The sequence below is a fragment of the Antedon mediterranea genome, chromosome 7 (genome assembly GCF_964355755.1).
Source record: "Antedon mediterranea chromosome 7, ecAntMedi1.1, whole genome shotgun sequence".
In the NCBI taxonomy this organism is placed as follows: domain Eukaryota; kingdom Metazoa; phylum Echinodermata; class Crinoidea; order Comatulida; family Antedonidae; genus Antedon; species Antedon mediterranea.
The window spans coordinates 25,438,839-25,453,139 of NC_092676.1; the positions used below are offsets into that span (position 1 = coordinate 25,438,839).

At 33.1% G+C, this 14,301-nt stretch overlaps 3 protein-coding genes across 3 annotated transcripts; 2 read left to right on the forward strand and 1 right to left on the reverse strand.

Annotated features, from left to right (window-relative positions):
* Positions 1-1,021: 1,021 nt before the first annotated feature.
* Positions 1,022-8,166, reverse strand: LOC140054358 (endoplasmic reticulum-Golgi intermediate compartment protein 2-like). The gene is made up of 11 exons (XM_072099322.1): positions 8,055-8,166; positions 7,341-7,471; positions 6,981-7,136; positions 6,416-6,530; positions 5,900-6,065; positions 5,251-5,338; positions 4,788-4,886; positions 4,179-4,276; positions 3,245-3,407; positions 2,651-2,730; positions 1,022-2,160 (listed from the first exon to the last, which is right to left on the reverse strand). The coding sequence occupies exons 2-11, from the start codon at positions 7,444-7,446 to the stop codon at positions 2,038-2,040; spliced, it is 1,194 nt and encodes a 397-aa protein (XP_071955423.1). The 5' UTR covers positions 7,447-7,471; positions 8,055-8,166; the 3' UTR covers positions 1,022-2,037.
* An 86-nt stretch (positions 8,167-8,252) lies between these two features.
* On the forward strand, positions 8,253-10,518 carry LOC140054367 (thialysine N-epsilon-acetyltransferase-like). Its single transcript, XM_072099337.1, has 5 exons — positions 8,253-8,396; positions 8,807-8,935; positions 9,248-9,418; positions 9,854-9,894; positions 10,219-10,518. The coding sequence occupies exons 2-5, from the start codon at positions 8,812-8,814 to the stop codon at positions 10,384-10,386; spliced, it is 504 nt and encodes a 167-aa protein (XP_071955438.1). The 5' UTR covers positions 8,253-8,396; positions 8,807-8,811; the 3' UTR covers positions 10,387-10,518.
* Positions 10,519-11,237: 719 nt separating this feature from the next.
* Positions 11,238-13,535, forward strand: LOC140054368 (diamine acetyltransferase 1-like). Its single transcript, XM_072099338.1, has 5 exons — positions 11,238-11,311; positions 11,508-11,639; positions 12,036-12,200; positions 12,313-12,353; positions 13,037-13,535. The coding sequence occupies exons 2-5, from the start codon at positions 11,513-11,515 to the stop codon at positions 13,202-13,204; spliced, it is 501 nt and encodes a 166-aa protein (XP_071955439.1). The 5' UTR covers positions 11,238-11,311; positions 11,508-11,512; the 3' UTR covers positions 13,205-13,535.
* The last annotated feature ends 766 nt before the right edge of the window (positions 13,536-14,301 follow it).

The following is a 14,301-nucleotide window of genomic DNA, read 5'->3' on the forward strand; positions in this document are numbered from 1 at the left end:
AAATTGAAAGGGTCGAAAATCGGCCATTTTTTGAAAATTTCCCTGTACTATAGTACAGGGATTTTTTTCCAAAATGTCCAATTTTCGACCTTTTTATTTTTCAATGAAACTGGTTACTATAGCACAATTGACATGCGCAGAACGCATTATTCGACTCTGCGCATGTTTATTATGCTATAGTAACCATTTATGTCAAAAGTGGTTACTATAGCACAATTGGCATGTGCAGAACCCATTATTCGACTCTGCGCATGTTTATTATGCCATAGTAACCATTTATATCAAAAAATAAAAGGGTCGAAAATCGGCCAATTTACGAAAATTTCCCTGTACTATAATACAGGGATTTTTTTCAAATATGGCCAATTTTCGACCTTTTTATTTTTCTATAAAACTGGTTACTATAGCACAATTGACATGCGCAGAACGCATTATACGACTCTGCGCATGTTTATTATGCTATAGTAACCATTTATGTCAAAAGTGGTTACTATAGCACAATTGGCATGCGGAGAACCCATTATTCGACTCTGCGCATGTTTATTATGGCATAGTAACCATTTATATCAAAAAATAAAAGGGTCGAGAATCGTCCAATTTACGAAAATTTCCCTGTACTATAGTACAGGATTTTTTTAAATGGCCAATTTTCGACCTTTTTATTTTTCGATAAAACTGGTTACTATAGCACAATTGACATGCGTAGAACGCATTATTCGACTCTGCGCATGTTTATTATGCTATTGTAACCATTTATGTCAAAAGTGGTTACTATAGCACAATTGGCATGCGCAGAACTTATTATTCGACTCTGCGCATGTTTATTATGCTATAGTAACCATTTATGTCAAAAAATAAAAGGGTCGAAAATCGACCATTTTTTCGAAAATTTCCCTGTACTATACAAAAATGGCCAAAATATCGGCTTTTTAAATTCAATTATTATGCAATAATATTGTCATATATGCACATATTGTGTCATAGTCTTTTAATTCCAATACAAAACAAACAACAGTAGTGATAAGAATAATAAGTAAAAATTTATTAAATATTAAGTTTGTGACATACAAAGGCACGATATTTATTTTCAGTTTTCATGAAGATGATGATATTATTGACACGGTCAAAAGTGCATGTAATAGTCAACTGCGAGTCAAATTCATTATCTTCTATCGCCACAATTATTTCATTTTTTAAAACGGCCAAATAAATAATGAAATGAAGCTAGCAACAATCCAAGAATAAAGCAAATTTTAAATAATTAACTTGTTTGGTGGAAAAAACATTTTTTTTTTAAAGAAATATATGACACTTAGGGCCTGTTCCTATTGAAAAATCACAACAGAAATCATAAAAAGATTGCATTGTAGCTCAAAACCTCTCCACAAAAACACCAGTATTTTACGATCGAGACCAGGATCAATAGATAAACCATATCTAAAATTGCCACTGCAGCCTTATGGTAATGTAAGGTAAAAGTGTTTTTTTACCTGTTTCTACTGGCAAAGGAATACGGTTCTTTCGAAATATGGTATTTAAATCCGTATTGTCTTGTAGGATTCTACTATGGAGTATAAATTAGAAACTCCATAATCCTACTGCCATACATGGTGAATTTAGTTAAGACATACAGTACGGTAACCCTAGTTATATGCAGCTATATCATAATGAAACAATGGAATGTATAATATATTAAAAACAATTAAAACTTATTTTTTATTGCTAACAAAGTTTAAAATATTTAGATATACTGTAATAGAAACACAGTTCCGTTTATAATATTACAAATTGTTTTTAATTTTGTAAAAGTGTTTCTATATTAAGATTTACTTGCTGTTATATCTCACCTTATTTTAGTATTTCCAATATATTGATTTTCTTTTCCTTAATTTACTATTTTCATTTAATGTAAATTGTAAAATAAATGCAATTAATGTTTTAAAAGAAAAAAATAGAGCACAATATAAGGTAATTGATTAAATTGAATTTGAAAGTTAAAAATATAAATTAATTAATAAGTAAACCATAAACGTATCATCATGTCTGTGGAGCAGCAATATTAAATTTTGGTTGTTTTATTTGCGACGGTAAATTTATATTTTGATCGTCAACTAACTTATGTCCAGCGACAGAAGGTGAACCGGGAGACCGTGGAACCGTCTGTAAAAAATAGTAGCATTTATTAGACAAAGACCAGAAAGATCAGATACTATTCAGGAGACACCACTATTAAGGGTACTTTTTTGTGAACCGAAAGTGTTCCTTTATAGGGTTCTACAGTAACACTAACACCAGAAAGATCAGTTACTATTCAGAAAACACCCCTATTAAGAGGACTTTTTTTGTGAACCGAAAGTGTTCCTTTATAGGGTTCTATAGTAGCATTTTTTTACAGAAAAATATGACACTAAGACCAGAAAGATCAGTTACTTGCGGACACCACTATTAAGGGGACTTTTTTGGGACCAAAAGTGTTACTTTATAGGGTTCTACAGTAGTATCTTTTAAAAGAAAACTATGACACTAAGACCAGAAAGATCAGTTACTATTAGGGGACACCCCTATTAAGGGGACTTTTTTGTGAACCGAGAGTGTTCCTATATAGGGTTCCACAGTAGTATTCTCAGAATATAGACAGGTCTTCACTTACCTCGTCCAGTTTCGTTGTTTTATATTTAAATTGGCAGCAAACTATATTGAATATAAATCCTATAAATGAATGTAACATTCCTGAAAAGAGAATTAAAAGTCAATAGCAATTTTATTTCTCAGGCGCATCTAATTATATATAATTAATTATCATTAATAATATAATAATCATAAGTTATGATAACACTTATTGGCTGACTGAGTTCTAATCTATCTAGTTTTCATTTATTTATTTTACTTATTTATTTATTTATTTAGCATCCATTCAACAATACATTTAAAATACATAAAGAATACATTTTAAAAAATGGAATTTAAAAATGTATAAAACTAAAGTGAATGGAAGCAAGGACGCCCCAAAAAATCAAATATGGAAATATTTCATCCCATCCCATCCCATTTCATCCCATCCCATCCCATCCCCATCCCCACTGGAATTAGAGAGACACACCATTTGGTGATAGTTGGCATGGCAGCTGTCTCTCCCCAGTTATCCATTTTTAATGTATCACTGAAACTGAAATAAACAAAATATATTGCAATTGAAAATGCTACTTGAACTAAATGAAAACAGGTATGAACAAATATAGTTTACCTGACGTGGCAAATATACCTCCAACAATACCGCATAGACGCACTAAAAACTGCGAATATGGTTCATGAACTTCAGTAACTTTGACTTTAATTGATGAAAGCTCATATTTGAAAAAAATACCAGTGACCCCATGGCTGCCCTTGGAGTGATTGATTACACGTACCTAGCAAACAAAATTAAAGAAGTTACATATACAACTAGGTGTGCAAAACCTTTTAGCCATTTTAAAACTGATAATAGGGAGCATTTGTTTTGTGACAAACTAGACCCTATATTGTGTCGCTATTCAATTATTTTATTTCGTCAAGCTCGAGATTTGTCTTGCACATATAAAAAACATAATAAAATATGATGAAATGGGTAAATATAGACAGTACGAATGAATAATAATTATAATAAATAATATTATATAGCATCTAATGCACAAAGCTTCTAAGTGCTTGTTTGGATCAAACATGTATGGAAACATACTCCCATAATGCAGCTAGTAATCAGCGCAGTTGTGTTTTGACCTATCAGGTACCCATTTCTACACCTGGGTGGAGAGAGGCAAACATAAATAAAGTGTCTTGCCTAAAGCTCGGTCTACACTATCAAACTAGTTTGACAAAAAAGTGTGATGTGCCCAAATATGGTAGTGATATGCTCGAATATGGTAGTGATATGACATCATCATGTCTATATATGGGCATATAAATAGTGTAGACAGAACTTAAGGACGCCATCAATGCGACAAGCTTTGGATTCGAACTCACAATCAATAGTTCAATACACTGCAACACACACACTTGGGTTAATGGTTGTCTAGACATACTGAATCCGTTGGAACTATTACATAAAGTGCACCACAATGCATGTGTTTACAATACACACCTAAGACTTTTCCCATTATTCATCAAAGCTGGGTAGGTATGAAAGTAACAGATTTTCTTACCCTTTCTGTAACTGCAAACTGACTTGTGTCAGCCTTAGCTGCTCTCGTCTTCACTTTTGTTGGAACAACTTGGATAAAATACTGGTATAACATTAAAGCTGAGAAAACAATAATAATGATAAATGCATTTAAATATAAACAATAGTTTTTGTACCACATGCCACAGATTTCCTATTATTATACAAAAAATTATATATAACAAATATATATATATCCAATCTGCAGACAGTACTGTGTCGATCTTTTTATATCTAGTCATACAGACCAGAAAACAAAAGAAAAAAATACAAAAAGACAAAAGAAAAATTGAAAATAAATTTATATATATAATAGCCCTGATGAAGGGCTAGTGTTGCCCGAAAGCTTTGCAAATTTTCCCACAGTTATTTGCCTTTATTTATATATATATATATAATAAACACAACATGCACAGATCATGAATTCTAAACCGCCCGGTGATATACTGAAATTTAATTAATTATTTTGAAACAATAAAGATGAGGAACTCTGTGAGAATGAGAAAAAGGTGATCAAGATTCAAACCCGGATATATTAACAATTGATGTTTTGTTGTGAACTTTGACCTGATCGAATAATGAAGCAACTTACTTTCATTAGATGTTTTCATTTCACCATCAAGTGGATTAATAATTCCAGGTGTTGGTACACCAAAAGAAAAATGATCTATCCTATGAGAAAAATTAGTGGCTATAAAACAAAAATAGAAAGTTATTATTAAAATGTATTCTTCCGAAGCTATTGAAAGCACTTAATACACAGAACAACGTTCAAATAAAAGACAAGTTTTGTTTATTAAGTGTTTATAATAACAATCATGTCTTCAATGTCAATAACAATTTGTTTACATTTATTTTCTTTTAATCCATTAAAACAAATGAAAAAACATTACAAATGATTTTTTTTTAAATGAAGAATTGAAATAGGGCTTTCTCCCTAAAGAAAAGTCTTGAATTAACATAAGAAAAACCAAACAAATTTAAAATAAATAAATATATGTATAAATAAAATAACGAGTACTGTGAATTATGAAATGAATATTTATTATACTTACCAGTATTACCAGTTACAAGTGATAAATGGGCGTGGCCCCTTGGGTGTGGTATCGTCTTGCCAAGGGTAACATGAAAATTACCTGCAACCTAAAAACGAATATTTAATGGGAAATTAGAAATTAATCTGAATTCCAAGCGATTAATAAGTTTTCCTGTGTCAGTGGAATGAGCGACAAAAACATGCATTTAAGTTTTTTAAATTTTGCAATAAATGCCTTATTTTAAATAAAATTCCCTTTATTTATTTCCTCAAATAAACGCCCTGCCACATGCATTATCTACACAATTTTGTATTATAACACATTGCTATTTTTAATAGAATTAATTGATTGACATGATATTACCAAGCATTCTGATACAATTTTTACTGTATTTTATATCACTTCTCGATATTTATTGTGTTGTTATTTATCACATCGTCGTTCACGGTCGTGGGTCTGAGTCTCACCTGAGAAATACTTGCATTTTTCCCAATGTATTTAGTATAAAGTACAAATTACGTCAGAGTAGGGCAAAACATCTAATTACTCAACTCCTGACGCAAAAAACTACAATTACAATCCGGTATTAATTTGATTATACATAAATAAAATAATAACATAAATAAACGTTTCCCCTGAATAATATGCAATAAAAACACAAGCTTACTTTATTCACAACAACATGTCCATGCACACGACAAGCATCATTTTTTTGACCTGGTGTACGCTTAAGTTTTGATGACAATTGTTTTGTTCCATCTAATCCAGATTTGTATAAAATATCTTGAATGGCGTGATCATCACTTTTTACATCTCGTATTATTGATAATTGTCTAAAAAGAGAAAGTTGAAAAGCATGAACAAGTGTTATAGTGGATTAAATGGTTTGATGGGAAGGTACTCGACTTCCAACTTCATGATTCCAAGTCCAAATCCTGTACAGTCAACTCTCCCAATAACGGACTCTCTGAAAATCAGTCCAAACAGTCCCACATTTATTTTTACCATTAAAAACACATTCCGAATACTAGACTTTCTGGAAAACCCGATTTGGCAAGCCCAAGGGTGTCCAGTATTGGAAGAGTTAAGAGGAGAGACTGTTTTATCTTCTACAAACTTTTAGATTATATTAATATTAATTTTCACAGACAAAGCATCATGTTTACCAATAAATATCCTGTACCTGTAACGATCAGCTTGTTCTTCGGAGAGTTCAAAGGTCGTTGGCTCTTCTTGAAGTGAACTATATAGACTCATGGCTGGATCACCAGCAACATCAACTACATCTGCCCCAACATCTGTAAAAACATAAGAATTTGAAAACGATGTTGGTTTTGAAGCCTTGTCTACACTATCAAACTTTATGTGACAAAAGAATGTGACCATAAATGGACATAATGATATCATATCACTACCATATTTGGGCATATCACTACCATATTTGCGCACACTTTTTTGTCAAACTAGTTTGATAGTGTAAACAGAGCTTAATTGTCTATTATTTTGCCATTTCCCAACTAATTCTTTACCAAATAATAGTGGCACTGTGGCTTGGTAGTTAATGCACTTGCTTACCAATCTCAGGGTCTTTGGTTCAAATCACAATTCCAGGATTCTTCTGATTGCCAATTTAGCTTCATATGAGACATGGTTTAGAAAGCAGAAGTTTCTTATTCTGTATATTGCCAAGCCAACTTATTAGTGGATGTTTTTATCCTAAGAATAAATAACTTGCCATGAATACTCACTAATACATGGCATTGCCACGGTAACATCAACATTGATCCGTAGTTTACTAAATAGGTCATCGTCCACGTCATATTCATATTTCATTCGTGTATCGCTATAGTAACGTATCTCTGATACAATCAGGATAATGATTAATATGAACGTTAAAATAGACACTGAAATAAAAAAAAGAGAAAAAGCGTTCTTAATTATATATTAAATTGTTGTATTTAAACAAATTTGAGACAGACACCCTTAAAGGGGTTTTCACCCCTGTTCCGGCACAGTTAATAAGGTCCGACGCCAGCAAATCAAATGTCAATATTTCGTTTGCACAATTCTCCACACAGCTGTGCACCAATCAACTATTACAGTATTACCTGTTCCTCCACTGCTCGTCGTTGTCTGATAGTCTTCCGGTACTTTTGGGAAGGCATCAAGCTCCTTAACCACTTTTAAAGTTGTTTTTCGGTTGAAACGCCTCATTCTCTCATGGAATAGGTATGAATTACTATAATGAATTGATAACAAAAGAGAAAATAATAGTGAAATTGTGAGACTTATTATATTACAGTGGTTATCTTTTATTTCAAACAAACTTAACGCATCTAAGAGTAGACAGTCGTGACCAGCTGAGCGTAAAAACAAAAACATACTAGGGTTTTCAGGACACCATGTTATATATAGAATTGTTTAAAATTTACTGAAAAATATTTTTCAAAGATTGGGCTGTCCCTGTATGATTGAAAAAAATTAGAAAAATTGTTTTGATACAATTATAAATTAAATTTCAAGAGCCATTCTTTGATAAAAAATAATTGAATATCAGTATGAACATGATAAATCTAAACCGTATGAATTATGATAGCTAGCACATTGATGAAGAAAACCACCAACTTTAGGCCATCTCTCTGTAAAAACACACAGTGGCTGCATCCAGGACCAGGTCATTGCAGCCGGGCATAGCATGAAATCTGGGATGAAGTTTGTGTGTTTGTTGGCCTTCAACACCTATCAAATAATTCACTAATACTATAATGAAGGTTATCTAAAACAAAATATAAATAGTCAACCTTTTCCGGCTATAAACCTACAATTATTTACGCCGGTTACTAGTATATTTTTTAGCATAAATGGTTATTTATTGTCAAAATTAACAACAACATCTTCTCTCTCACTTCTTGTTTTTTCTTTCTTCCGCCAGACACGAAACCCCAGTGCACATGCGCAGTGGTAGTACACGTCACGTTGTTGACAAAATATTTTTGTTTATTTTATTCGGTTCAGTAGTTTTTATGCTGGTGGTCAAGTTTGCATTGTCTGTGTTTTTCATATGATTTTAATAATTGTTATATCACAGTGTAGGCCTAGGCTAGTAAAGTGTATTACTAATACAGTATATTAATATAACCGGGTTGGCCAGCAATCTGTGTAATGTAAGTAACAGTAACACATATAGCTGGACTACCTGTCCTAGCTATTATTAAAGTAGTAAATAATCTACTAACTACTAACCAGTAAACGGGGTCCCTAGTATTTAGTCAATTAGCTAATCTAGGCTAGGCCAGGCCTACCCCCTCCCCTACTCTGCTGTCTGCTTCCACCTGGGCTCGGCCTTGCCTGGCTGGGTGGGCCATAGTGGTCAAACATGGAGGTTTTGTTATTAAACCTCATATATTATATTCTTTACTAACATAAAGCAAAAGATACACAATCAACATCATTGACATTTTTTTTTTGGTTCACAGAAATTCTCTTTTCTTTTTGTCCTACAGTATATGCTACTAGGATCCCAACTACTACTATAGGCCTATACTAATGTTAATATTCTTTGTTAATTTCACAGCCAAAATGTCTAAACCAAAACTCATATTCAGGGAAGGAACAGAAAAAGACAGCCGCTTCATCTTAAACAAAATTAAAGATCTTGCTAGGTTTATGGATACCGAAGACATGGTTACGTTAACAGAAGACGGTTAGTGTACGCCTCAACAGCTAAAGCCTCCGCTTTAACAGCTAAGCCTCTGGCTCAACAGCTAAGCCTCAGCCTCAATAGCTAATTGCCTCCCATAACTGATGAAAAAGACAGTGGGCAGATCCTAGATTTGGAAATAAGGGTGGGCGAGAGGGCTAAAGGAGGGGGTGGGGACCCAGAGATAAAATCAACATCTCATACATGAGGAATTTAGGTTATTTAATTACAATAGTATAATAATTTTGCTATTCATGCAATGCATATCCCTTGATTTACATTATCACTAATTGAATAACATTTTTTTATTTGTAGACTTTGCCAAAGAATTCACAAGTGAAAACAAGTTTATAAACTTGCTTATAGCTGAAACTGATGAAGAAGAATCAAAATTTGTTGGATATGCATTATTTTTCCCATTTTTTAGTTCTTACTCTGGAAAACGGTTGTATTTAGAAGATTTGTTTATAGAAGAAAAATACAGAGGTAGTCACTGCAGTATATTATGTTCAATTATGTTTTGCGATTTGTAGAAAAAATTAATGGTTTCTTGTAGATTTATGTTTTTGAAATAGTGGGAGGGAACTTAACCTCTTTTACATCAAGTTTTTTACAAATTTAGTGGACCAGGCTGGGTTAGGGAAGTTTATTATTATACAATTATACGGTAGTTTTAAGTATAATAATAAAAATTTCTAGAGCGCACATCGCTCCAAACATGCTCAAGGCTCAAGTAATACATTTTGAATTATTTGTAATTTGTACACTGTTTTTTCAGTGATTTGAAAAACTGGGGTTGAGACAATTTAATTACCATTATTTTCCTCTTGTCCCTGTTACTTGGTGACAATCCAAACTGATTCACATTCAAGCCTAGAAATCGAAATTTATTCCAAAAATGTATTTGGTTCTCTTTTTTAGGTAATGGATTTGGAAAGGTCTTTTTTCGTGAGATAACAAAGGTAATTCTGTACATTTATTGTGAGCCATAATCACTTCAGAAAAGAAGAGAACCTCCAGCACCCTCCTCTCAATTCAGATCCCCCAGTTTAGACACCCCCACCTCTAGTTGAGAACCTCCAGCACCCCCACTTCAGATCCTGCAGTTCAAACACCATCACACCCCCGTTCATCACCCCCACCTCCAGTTCATCTACCCCACCCATCCCATCATCCTGGCCCCATAGACACAGTATGCCCACAATGATTATTTTAGCAAGAAAATCTTGGGTGTTAATCTTTCTGTGTGCGTTCTTTTTGTTTACTTCCAAATTGATTCATTGCAGATTGGTGTTGAAAAAGGTTGCCATAGTATGGAGTGGACAACGCTTCCAGATAATGACATAGCTGTTGGATTTTATAAGTCGCTTGGCGCCATCAACAAAACAGAAACTGAAAAATGGCATTCTTATTATCTACCTAAGGATGTGTTTATGAAAATTGCAAATTCTTAAATATTCTTAAGTAATTACTTAAGTATGAAGTAGCATGTAATACAGTATTAATAATTATTTTACATTATAAAAATTAGAGTAGATATACAATTATCTATTATATCAATAATCTTCTACAGTACTTCTAAATGCAGTCCTTTTACTTGTAACTTTAACAATATATTATAAATATATTGTTATATGTTAAAATATATTTTATCTGAAAATAAATATAAAGCTAATAATATTTTGTAGACTTGCTGTGTTTTATTGAAATATGTAATATATATCAGGTACAATACTTGGTATATAGCAGGAATGAATAATTGCACGTGGGGCCGGCGGCGCACAAAGGTGACTTGCGTTGCGCGTACTGTGATAGCGTGCCCACGTCATACACACTTGTTCCGTATATGGACGGCTAAAGACGTCTTCCATGTCTTTTGCCTTTCAATACTCGTACTATTTTTTAACAAACGGCGCCGACGTGTGAATAGAAGCTGTTCAAAACGGACACGCGGCGGCCGTAACCGTCGACAGATTGATTGAATAAACCCGCATATTGTTACTTTATTGACAAAAAAATGCGTAACACTGGTTCAAATATTACGGAAGCCCGTTCGGGCCACATTTTATATGATTTTTCAAATTGTGGGCCGACCGGCGCGGTTCATTTGGCGGCCGACACTTTTAACTATCCGGTTGCTGAATTGAAACTTTAATTACAATCTGGCGGTCGGCATCAGTATGAGGCGGCCGCCATCAGAAATACAATCATATGGTTATATAGTACCGCCACCCTTCTGTACAATATATATGCGATAAGACTGCGATAGATAGTATATACAGATATCAATTATGTGGCCAGGTCAGTGTGTTATTATTGTATCGCAGTGATCTGATTTGAAAATCAACTGCTTATCAATTCTACAGTGACAACAAGTGGGTAAGTCTCTGCTAACTTTATTGTACCCATACAGATAATTATTATATAATATCTTTATGTATTTCTACCAATTTATCGGGATCTATGTTGATTTTGTTTGTTGCGTTCATGTATATCGGTATCAGAATGAAATCTGTTATGGTCCATGTTCGTCCGTTAGTCTTAAATTACTAAAATATTCTTTGTATCATTTCAGCCAAAATGTCCGTAACACCAAAAATAAAATTTAGGGAAGGAACAGAAAAAGACAGCACTTTTATCTTTTACAAAATTAAAGATCTTGCTAAGGTTTCGGGTAGTGAAAACTTGGTTACATTAACTGAAAAAGGTAGGCTAGTTATTATACGTTATTAGTTATAAGTTATAATTGAATGAAACCTCACTTAATTGTATATATGCTTGTATAGTCTCACATGACTTATACTTAACAAATATTTGATGCTAGCTATCTGCAAATATTAACCCACTTTATAATGTAAAGCCGGTTCGTGTAAAATACGAATACGCATGCGTATAAGACGATTTCGATTCGCGCGACCACATTCGCCTAGTGGAAAATCGGCAAAAGTAGGCCTACTAGCCCAATTTTAAACTAAAAATAGGGTTTAGCAAGAATGTGTTTCTGCTGGTGGATTTAAACCCATTTGAGCCATTTCCCAAACACAATGTGGACCCTCATATGCATGGCTACCTTTTAAGTACTAATATTCTTTAAATTTTCAAGATTTGGAAAAAGAACTTAAGAACAAGTTTATAAACTTATTGATAGCCGAAACTGACGAGGAAGACTCAAAATTTGTTGGATTTTCATTATATTTTCCATTTTTTAATTCATTTTATGGAAAACGATTGTACATGGAGGATTTATTTATAGATGAGCAATACAGAGGTAGGATTATCGATGTACAGTTTACCAACAACTCAGCTCATAATTAGGCCAGAAAACATATACATTTAATAAACCGGTCCTTGGAATTTATACTTTTTTCTTTCTATTTTAGGGCATGGCTTTGGAAAATTATTTTTGCAAGAACTGTCAAAGGCAAGTATTAAATACTTTAATCTTGAATTGTAGAACCCACACATTTTATACCCAAAAAAAAAGGTGTCTCTTGTCTCTTTAATAGGGGTGTCCACCGAATATAAATGTGGCCTCGTGTTAACATGTTCTCCTCGTTAACTTTACGGGAAAGTATCCCTCAATATAGGTGTCCCCTCCCCTGAATGGGAGGGGTGGGGGTGTCCCAGCGCAGGGGTTCTATTCCGTATACTGTTAAAACAATTAGGCCTACAGAATTTAATAATGTTATAATCATGGAGGAAATAGAGAAATATTATTATTATATAATAGAAAATATTGTTATGGACTATAAAGAATGTTATGATGGCGGATCCAAATGTTAAAATTGGTGAAAACATGTATAATCTTGTCAGTTTTCAAAATAGCCAGTATTTTAAACTGAGAACACCTGTGAGTTGTGTACTGGCTAGTCTATGCACCTTAAATTGCTGGTAAACGGAAGCAGTGATGTGGGTTCGATTTTGTTTTTTATTCGGTATTTGTCAAATTTATCAATAGTATTTAGGTTTAAGGTTAATATGTTTCATAGTTTTCACAGCGCCTTGAGGACTTTAGTGGATATGTGCGCTGTCTAAATCTTATTATTATTAATATTAATCAAGTGACCTAGTCTAATATCATAGTGCTATTTTTTTACTTTCTAGATTGGTGTTCAAAGAGGTTGTGCCGGCATGGAATGGCTAACTCATCCAGAAAACAACGGAGCTGTTAGATTCTACAAGTCACATGGCGCTGTCGACAAAACAGAAACTGAAAAATGGCATGCTTATTATCTACCTAAGGATGTGTTTATAAAAATGGCGAATTTATAAAATATGAAACTTTATTCTTATAAACTTTCCTACAAAATGTAAACTTTTGTTTGCACACTCGAGTAAACTCATCATGACAACCGTTCATTTCAAGTGTATAGGCCTAGGCCAGATACACCATGCAGTTGACAAACTTCGGAAAACTACAAAACAAGTTTGTAGAATTAGAAATCTTGCTCGAGATTTCGATCTCGAGCAAGCTTCAAGTTGATCATGACAAAATGTCCAAAGTGTAGGCCAGATACTGTAGATTATGCAATTGACAAACTTCAGCAAACTGCAAAAAAACAAGTTTGCAGAAGTCTACCTTTTAGAAAACGTTATTGCTATCTTGAGCAAACTCCGCATTTACTATCATTATTGAATTGAATTAATATTACATTATTAATGTAGAAATTGTTAACTTTCTTCTTTCTAAAGGCATATTGCTTATTAAATAAATGTTACCAAATCAATCAATAAACAGAACCATTATTAAGCTCTGTCTAAACTATCTAACTATTTTGACATAAAAAGTGCCCAAACATGGTGGTGATGCTTAAAGATGTATTGTCCCTTGAAACACAAAAAATGAAGGTCAAAATATTCTAAATTTAAATTGGCCATATCAAAGTAATATTAAAGTTATTCACTTTAAGTCGAAAAGTCAAGCCAAAAACAACAAGTTTACATAATTAACAGGTAAATTAATTTGATTACATTTCGTCTGAAAAATCACCGCGAGCGAAAGTAAACAAAGATTTCAAACCACGAGTATGCATTATGCATGATGCTAATTAGGATTGTTTACAACTCGTCACGGTTGAGAAGGTGTTTTCACACAGATCGGGAAGAAATTTTATGATTATGCATACAGATGAGCCAAACAAGCGCGTTTTGGCATTATGAGATATGTTTTGATCGAAAACTTTGACTGGAAGTTACAGTTATTTTTTGAACAAAAAAATGTCTGTATTTCAGTTATATGGTTTTTTTCCCGACTCATTTTTAGTGAAAGTTAATAACTATTATGATACTTCAAAGTGACCCAGTTTTTTTTAAAATCTTTTTTTAAAATTTTTTTGGAATTAGTCAAAGGGACAATACATCTTTAAATA